Source organism: Cololabis saira, chromosome 12 (genome assembly GCF_033807715.1).
Source record: "Cololabis saira isolate AMF1-May2022 chromosome 12, fColSai1.1, whole genome shotgun sequence".
NCBI lineage: Eukaryota > Metazoa > Chordata > Actinopteri > Beloniformes > Belonidae > Cololabis > Cololabis saira.
Window position 1 is genome coordinate 30093737 of NC_084598.1, and position 9556 is coordinate 30103292.

The following is a 9556-nucleotide window of genomic DNA, read 5'->3' on the forward strand; positions in this document are numbered from 1 at the left end:
TAATTTTTTCTTCACGACAGCAGGTGGTAGTGTGATGCGAGGACTGCTGCATCATCTCATTTTTCTAAAGACAGAAGTCTTTTTTTCTATAATTCTACTGAATGAGATTCCATTCATGGTAAACACATTGTTTTCCAACTTGTGGTTACAAAATGTAAAGACTTTGGTCACTAAGTTTTTAGGTTGACTATATATAGTAATTCATGTCATGGACTACTGTAATAATTACGCGCTGTGCAAAGCAAATAAATCAAAGGCATTGATGTTTTCCATTTTGCCAACTTCAGAAAGTATTCTGGCAGATGGTCACTGAAACATGTTTCAGCATAATAGAACATGGTTGCTGTTTGCCCCCACTGTTACAGGAAAAAGTTAAAATATACATTGTTTCTTTTTATCTGTATAGTATTTTAAAGAATGAAAAAAAAATGGTGCATTTGTCTGAAGAAAAAAATATTTGAAAAAATATGGGTTTAAATGGATGGTGCTTGTTTTGTTTCGATCTGAGTTGTATATCGCCTCTGTTATGTTTATTGAAAACAAACAAACAAACAAAAAAAAGTTGTTGTGCATGACGTGTTTAGCAGTCATAATGATGTCCATTTGTGAAATGTGTATCAAATCAAAAAAAAAGAGGAAAAAAAAGAGGAAAAGATAAAAAAAATAAAAATAAATAAATAAATCCGTAGATGCACTTATTGTACATGTGGTTAGGTTAGTAGGTTTGACTTCAAGTTCTGACTGCCTTACAGATGTTTGGGCAGGTTCTTAAAGACATAGAAAACACTTGCAGGAGAAGACATCACGAAAAACAATTAAGGATTGTAGAATAATGTTGAACAATTCCGAAATTGCAGTTCTTTTGATGCTTGTGATTATTGCAGATGTACTTTAGAGAAATTTCATTGAAAGGATAAGACTCTGATGTTAATTCTGTAGAATAGCAATGTATACCAAATGTAATCTTTCCAATGCTATGAAGAATTTATACATGAAATTGATATGCAATAAAACCTGTGTGCTTTTTCATTGTTGTAATGCCTTTAATTCAAACGCCTATTTATTTTGACGTGTGATGCAAACTCATATTCATACTATCTCAAAACTACTTTGATTAACATTGTTTTGGTCCCCAATAAAAGTTAACATTCCTTACCACCAAGAGTTGTTTTAACTCTGGAACCTTCCTTTAATCATATATTCTACACAGTACCTGCCTGTGGTTTTTTATTTATTTATTTATTGTGGATATCTTGCTGGCCTGATTTTCTTTCTCAAACAGATTAAATGCAAGCAATCTTTCATCTTTTCTAACAAAGATTCTTTTCTTGAATTCTAAATTATCCTTTTAATACAGGGCACTAGAGGAAACTATCTGCATTTTTTTATGTATATTTTAAAAAAAAGTATAAACTTCTTTTTACTTTTATAGAGAATTTCATAGGAGAAACAGTTTTTGTCAGAGTGGCAGATGACTTAAGTTTAGATGGATTCTCAGTTTAAGTTATTTTTTTAATTTAAGCAATACTACTGAGTACAATGATCACTGGGTTAGAATTAACATTTTGACTTATTAGTATGCTCATACCTCTCTAATTGAATGCTTTCTGTCTGAGTTGTGGTGTGCCCCATGGTTCAGTTCTAGGGCCCCATCTGTTCTTGATTTACAGACTAACTCGTGGCCATCTCATTCTAGACTCTATTACCATGAATAAATAAAATCACCATCATTGCTGGTAGAGCGTTTTTCCATCAACCTGAAGGTCAGTGGTTCGAATTCCTCCAAAGTGTCCTTGTGCAAGACACTAAATCCCCAGTTGCTCCCGGTCATCAGGCCAGCGTCGTTGTATGGCAGCTCCGCAGACAAATCAATGTTGCTCAATTATGCAATTGACGTTAAAAAACATTCGTTTAGTTAACCAAATTCTTTGTCCTCTCGAGTCTAATCTTCACAGTGGAAACATTGAAATATTATTATTGTAACCTTAATAGGTTTTTCTTATAGTAAAAGTTGAAAAGAGCTTGTTGATATATTACATTTTGTATATTATATTTTTTCAAGTTTCAAAATTTTTCAAAAGAATCAGGTCATGTCTTTCAACAGTTGCCTTAGGAAAAGGGGGGAAAAGGAACATGTATTTTTATTTGATCTCACCTTAATTATTTTAATACACTGAGATAAGGGTCAGCTGATCTGTGCCACTAGTTAGTGAAAATATTGCAGCAAAACACAGTTCAGGACATAAGGCATCACGTCCCCAGTACTAATGTCCTTGTACTGGGCACATCACATCAAAATCTTACTGTTGCAGACAAAGCCTTGAATATCTTTACCCTAAAATACAGCTTAAAATCTTTCATCTAAGCTATGTCCCTCCCCAAAAAGTCAACCGACAGCCCCTTTAAGAGAGATCAGATTAAAGACCATTAGACACCCCGTTTCATGGAAATCTGACTCCTGAACTCTAAAACACACTTATTTTTCTAAAACAACCTTCATAAAAGCTGTTTTTGCTATTGCTGTTCTCTGAATGTCTTTAGGATTCATCTCACCTTGAAAAAATAAAGCTGAATTCAATTCTGTATTTGTGATTGTTAGAAAAATGACTACCGTAACTAAGCCGGGGCAAATGTAACTTTTGCCACCACATTTATATTTCATTAAAAGGACTAAATATGAAGGTTTAAAACATTTTTGAAAGAAAGAAATGAGCATCAAGAAGTTCCAGTTTCTGTTGCTTTTCCATGTGTCATATCATAGGTGACACATGAAAAACATAGGAGACTAAAATGTAAAAGCTTTATCTAACCAGATACCTAAAGAATGACATCATATATGTAAATAGATGTGGGTTTGGGATTTTTCAATTACATAATAATAACAGCTACAACAACAATAATAGCAACTCCCAAATCAACTTGTAAACATTAGACTACATTACATTACATGTAGTAAATGCACGAGTGTCTGGACAATGAGGTTTTTTTTTTTTTTTTATTTAAATACATCACAATGGATTTGAATGAATGTAGGTAATTAATTACAGTAATCAGGGTTTACTGCCATTAAAACTCCACCTTGTTGGGTGTCTAAACTAAACAAGTTCTTCTTTTGATATATGTCAGTAATTTTATATCCTGTATTTATGATCATTATTGTTAGCACCACAGCAAACATGTAGCCAAACTTTAACTTTGTCAAGGAAAAACGACCAATGACTATAAATTATCTGATGTCGTCTGCTGCCATCTAGCGACCACTAGGCAGTACTACACTTGACTAAATCTGTAAACTCTGAAACTTGTTTACACGAGGTGGAAGAGTTAACTGCAAAAACAAAAGTAGTTCGACAGTAACAGGCTCTTAATAGCACAGTACCCGCTGATGCTGGTACACGTTCATGCTTGTTTAGTGTCTGTGTGTTTTTTTTTTTTACTTTTCCTGATTTGTTTTAATACAGTACAGCACCAATAGTGGGGACGAGCTGTCCCTCTCAACAGGCAGCTGTTCCTGGGAAAAGGGAGGAGTCAGCTTTATGAAATGTTATTTTAAAATGACAACAACTGTGTTTTATTTTATTTTATGATTTTATCTTTATATACCACCACAATTAATTGAAAATAAATAACATCTGATCAATCACGTTCAGCTTTCATTAAAAAAAAAAAAAAAAATCCATCCCTCCCTGTAACAATGTATAGTTCAATCAGATAAGTCATGTGATGAAGAGTTCAACAGTTTTCCTATTGCTAAAACACTTTAGTTTTGGCTTATAAATCCCCTATTTTAAGGAAGACATACAGTACATATATTGGGGGTGATGAAAATGATGCTCCTTTCCTAGAATTATAGCCTACAGGAAGAGCTGGGGAGGCGGTAGAGATTTAAAATCAGCAGCAAGTCCTATAAGCAGATGGAGTAACTGGAATAAACCATCCACCGGGGTATGAGTGAGCATAAAACACAGCTGGTATTTCGGCTTGAACTAGGTCCCTGTAGTTACCACATTCATGCAAATCCAGAAACTGATGCAGCTGAAAATAAAACTTTAATAGCAAGACTGTTTACATCAATTAGAAAACTGAAAGGCAACAATACATTCTGATAATCAAGTGCATGAGTATCAGCGAACTGAAGAACTCTCACAATGTGAAAAGAAGCTGGCCACTAAAGGTAGTATAGTGATTTTGATCGTCATTAATCCTTGAGTTTTCCCACTGACGCAAAAATACAACATCTCCAACCTCTAATAGCAAAGTGACACCATTAGCAGCATAAACAGTCCCTGAAGTCTGATGTTCACAGGCAATAAAAACATGGTCTCCATTCTTGAACAGCGCAGCACCAGAAACATGTGAAGGATGTCCAGGTCCACGAATGTAGAACTCAAAGTGGTAGGCTGCTCTCACCGGGGCTGTGAAAAAGCCTGTGGAACACAAAATGTGATTTCTTTATCTATTTTGTTGTTTTTTTAAATTGTCCATCAGTGAAAATGGAGATTTTTTTGCCCATTTTATCACCCAGTGCTCCTACCTAAGTGACAGTCCTGGGCATTGCTCCCTCTACCAACCCCCGGAGAGCCCACACTGAGCTCAAGTCTCCTCCTTAACTCCAGGGTGTGGGTGCCGAAATCATGGGGGAACTTAACATGCATGCACTCTGCGCCCACAGCGTCCCCAGAGGGAATTGAACCCAGGACCTTCCAGCTTTGAGATGGATGCACGACCAGAAATGAAAGTATAATATCTTGCCCCATCTTAAATGTCACATCAATCTTTAAAATCTGCGCCACCGTGCCCCAACTATAAAAGCTTTGAAATGAATTCAAGTATAATATCTATGACTACATATGGATTCTTTTTTCATTAATTGAAGGGTACCAACAAATCTATACAGGTTTTTTGAGTTTCCTTATCGTCCCTTTTCTATTATATATTGGAAATAAATGATGTGCTATATATTTTTACAAAGCTGCGCTGCACACAACTGCATTGTCATTTTAATTGGAGAGGCCCATTGATCAGGTATCAGACCTGATAGACACAGTGTCAGGCCTCGAGAGGGATGAAAGTAAACTCAGTCAGTCAAATTCAATAATTCAAACCTTTGAGTATTACAATGACCTGGATTAGTCAGAGTCTACACCAGCAAATAGGACAAATGATTATTAAAGTCTCAAGCAACATTTATCATAAGTGCTATGTGTAGTCGAAAGCAGGATTAGATTTTGTTGTTATTTAAAAACTTTGGAAGTGCTGACTTTTTTATCAGTGATGAAAAAGTTACATTTTGCTCTATGAATAGTTTATACATAAAATCGTTCTGCTCACGTTTCATGAAAAAGACCCAATGTATAATATGACCCCAATCTGATGTCTAAAGTTCTCTTTACCTGCTACTCATGACCAGTTGGGTTAAGGTTTAAAAGATACATGGTTAGGGTCAGAAACAAATATTTATGATTTTAGTATTTATGGATTGGGGTTCCCGTAATGTGATGTCAATATTAACTTAAAAAAAATCAAGATGTGGACAAGTATACCCTTTACACATTTTGTTGTGAGAGTGAGCAGGATGTAATATTTCATCTGTAAATGTAAGTACCTGTGTTTGCGTTATAGGCATTTCCAATATTTGTAACAACATTTCTGAAGATCAGGTTCGTTTGTGCGTTAAATGGTCCAAGAGTTTCCTCGCCAGAAGCGAGTAAAGACGCTGAGAAAGCCACTCGTTTCACTGAGAGAGAAACACAGGTGTTAGATTACAGTGAGCGATGTACTAATTGTATCAGTATTGATCTAATTTTGGAAATCAGAAACCTTCTCCTTCTCTTGTCAGAGCGTTCACATGGTTTTCTGTTGTGTTTGCTCTGGATTTAATGGTGAGCAGTTCAGCTGCCTGTTCTGCCAGTTTAGCTGCCTGCCCTAAAACATCAAAAACAGACAAGACAAGACAAGACAAGACAAGACAAGACAAGACAAGACAAGACAAGACAAGACAAGACAAGATAAGATAAGATAAGATAAGATAAGATAAGATAAGATAAGATAAGATAAGATAACATAGTCCTTTATTACTCCCTCAATGGGGAAACTCACGTGTTACCAGCAGTACACCACACACACACACACACACACACACACACACACACACACACACACACACACACACACACACACACACACACACACACACACACACACACACACAAACATGCAGGGAAGGGGGTAAAAAAGTAAAAAGTAAAAGATATACAAGATATAGACAGAATATACATTGTGGTGGAGATAAAAAATAGTGCGAAGGAAAAAAACTGTGCAAAAAAAGCAGGTAGAATGAGTTTGAGGTAGACAGACAGATTGCATAGATATTGCACATATGGTTATTGCACATCTTGTTATTGCACATGTTATTTACTGTCCGTTAGCTACTGAGAGCAGGACTGGTTGTACAGTCTGATGGCAGCGGGGAGGAAGGACCTGCGATGCAACATCAGAATTAACAGTTTGACAAAGTCCCAGCAAAATTGCTGAATGAAAATCAGTGGTTCAAAGCAGTTAGTTTATTGTCCTGAAAGAAACAGAAACTATGAATGAATGTGAAAGAAAATATTTTATATAACTGGTGCCAATATGTAATTTAAATACTATGTCACTGCTAGATATACAGCGTATACCTTGGTACTGTTGCTTCAGCTCCGTCTTTTGTCCCTCCAGTTCTTTCAATCTAGCTGCTTGTTCTAAAACAGAAATAACAAACATAAGAACTTGATAAAATCATTACAAAATGAATAAAGTAATTAATTAAAAAAAGTGTGGGTCAAACAGCTTTTATCACGGACTGAAAACTATCAATCAAAACGTTTTCTGGACTTTAGACTTTAATCTGCCTGTTCTGGATTCATGGTCATCAAAGGAGAGATTCAGTGTGAGAATGGACATTGTAGTCACAGGAAATCATTTTTTGGTTGAAAGACTCAAAGTCAAATTTTATTTATAAGTTGTCAGTTGTCACTGTTCTAATAAATTTGTAGTTTGAATACCTGAATTTTGTTTCATTGTAATATATATTAAAGTAAATTCTGATTTTCAGAATCTTTGTTCACTAAAACATGTTATTACATTGGCACTTAAAACCAAGGAAACACCTTGGTACTGCTGCTCCAAATTATCTGGTCTTTTTTGCTTGTTCTTAAACACCATGGATGAAAAGACATGATTAAATACTAACCTTCTTTTCCAGCATAATTTCACTAGTTCAAGTCAGTCATTCCTAATATTAGTATTTGTGTTAGTAAGTCACACAGAATATACCTTTATTTTCATGCTGCAAGTATCTCATCTCAACCTTAAGTCCAGCCAACACAGCGCTCATCTCTCTCAGCACTGCATGGATATCCTGCGTACACGTTTGTTGTTGCTCAGACATTTCCTGCTTCTCTTCCTGCAGACTCATCTTTTTGTAAATGTCCTCCAAGTCCATCATCAGACTGCTTGAATCAGATGAAAGCAGATCAGCAGCAGCACTGGAAGAAATACCGCCATCACTGTTGTCAGAGTGTGTAAATCAGTCCTTTAAATAGTATTTTTTTCTGCAAATAATCAACCACAATCTGATCAATTATTACCTGATTTTATTTCCTTTACCATAAAGTGGGGCAAATGATATCCACTCTCCTTTTCAAAGGTGGAATATTGCTTGTTTATCATGAGCAATAACGGGATAAGGTTTGCCATCTGACATCAAAGTGCCTGTCTTGTCCTCCTGGATCCTCTGTCTGATTGATTTTAGAAGAACGTCCTGGTGCAGTGAAAGCAGATAGCCCACCCCCTTGATCCTGGCTCTGTAACAAGATTTTTCACCCTCACAACATTGGAAGAGATTGCTAGAAAACCTGAGGCCTGCAGAGAGAGTTGAGGGTTTTTTTTTTTTTTTTAAAGCTTCTTTGTTAGGTGGAAAACCCGAAAAGATCTTAAACCTGTTCAAATTTTCTATTGTTTCAATTCAACTGTATTTATATATTCAATTCAATTTTTCAATTCAATGTTATTTATATAGCATCTATATCAATCGAAGTTGTCTCTAGGCACTTTCCAGAGTCTCAAAACATGACCCCCGAGCAATTATTACATAAACAGTGGGAAGGAAAAACTCGCCTTTAGGAGGGAAGCAGGAGCAGGAGCAGGACCTGGATCATTAGGGGGGACCTCCTGCAGAAGGCCAGCTGGGCAGAGCAAAGAGAAAACAGACAGAGAGAATGAAGAACAGAGAAAGGAGAGATACTAACACAATGGTACGTTGTTGCACTACAGGGATAACTATATAAGCAGACACTGAGGTGGTCAAAGGACGTGTTGCAGCCATTATATATGTTTGATTATTGATTGTTTGTTATTTATTTGTTGTTGTTTGTTGAACACTAGGTGGTGTATGGGTGCAAGAGGTAATTTAGGTGAGCTCACGGGTGCAGGTGAGATTGATTGCAGGTGATTGAGACCGGGATGAGCCCACAGTTTGTGACCGTGTAGCCATGCACATGTCTTTGGCTTTTATATTGGAATAAACATTGTTAGAATGTGACAGAAGTCATGTGTATTTAGTTCATGTGTCCAAACATTTTGTGTCCCAGTAAAGCAATCCCTAGAGACTTTTTGAGTAGCAACAGTCATCACAGGGCGGGACTGCAGGCCTGGATGTCAGCAGGCATGTCAGAAAAAGGTGTGGGAAATAAGATCTGTTACTTTAGGCTCCTTATATAAAGAATGATAAGAGTACAAGCACCATACACATTAACATTCATGAATCAGAATACTTGTTCAATCTCCATCCCTCCAAATACATACGATCACATAAGATCAATTACCATACAAGTCTCTGTTACCAGAGCATTTTCTGATGAACTTATATACTATGCCTATTCATTATGGCAGTAGCCAGCAATGACGTCACAGAGGGCTCAGTAATTAGGCTATTTCCTGGAAAAATAACATTTTTATTTCAAGTGAATATCAGATTCATAGAAATATCACAATATTACTGTACATTCATTTATTTATCTGGCAGCGGGTATATGGACTTCAGGCACCACTTGGTGGAGGACGTGACTTGAAAAAGCACGTGTGTGCTAGAAAAATATAGGCTGGCCTCAACATAACGCTATGCTGCATGCTGCACACGACAGCATCCTACCTTAAGAAGCTCGTGCTGAGTCAGCGGTAGGTAGCTATAAATATTACTGATAAGCTTCATGAACAACAGATTTAACCAGACCAGTTGTAAAACCTAGTAAGCTTCACGCTGACCTGGACCATAATGTGGAGGCTAGTATGATTTGTGCAGTTAATGTTCTTAAATGTGTCCGTGACCATTTTTCATACCCTGCTTTCATAATAACCAATAGTGAAAGTAAGCCAGTCCAGTACTAGGTCAAATTAAAGATTCAGTGGCAGTATTTTTCATATTTTTTATAATTTTTTCATCATGAAAAAGAATTTTAAAAGATACTGAAAAGTAGCTGCTTGCCTCTCACCCAAAAATTGTAGCTGTTCCAGAACC

The 9556-nt window shown here is 36.4% G+C and overlaps 1 protein-coding gene across 1 annotated transcript; it reads right to left on the reverse strand.

Moving 5' to 3' along the window:
* Window positions 1-3596: 3596 nt before the first annotated feature.
* LOC133456519 (complement C1q-like protein 4) lies at window positions 3597-7535 on the reverse strand. The gene is made up of 5 exons (XM_061735009.1): window positions 7315-7535; window positions 6678-6740; window positions 5821-5925; window positions 5606-5737; window positions 3597-4427 (listed from the first exon to the last, which is right to left on the reverse strand). The coding sequence occupies exons 1-5, from the start codon at window positions 7484-7486 to the stop codon at window positions 4144-4146; spliced, it is 756 nt and encodes a 251-aa protein (XP_061590993.1). The 5' UTR covers window positions 7487-7535; the 3' UTR covers window positions 3597-4143.
* Between the last annotated feature and the right edge of the window lie 2021 nt (window positions 7536-9556).

Coding starts and splice junctions, on each gene's coding strand:
- LOC133456519 (XM_061735009.1), bottom strand. CDS start 7,486: ATGATGGACTTGGAGGACATTTACAAAAAGATGAGTCTGCAGGAAGAG. Junction 6,741..7,314: donor CTTGCAGCATGAAAATAAAG/GTATATTCTGTG, acceptor TTTCTGTTTTAG/AACAAGCAGCTAGATTGAAA. Junction 4,428..5,605: donor TGCCTATAACGCAAACACAG/GTACTTACATTT, acceptor TGTGTTCCACAG/GCTTTTTCACAGCCCCGGTG.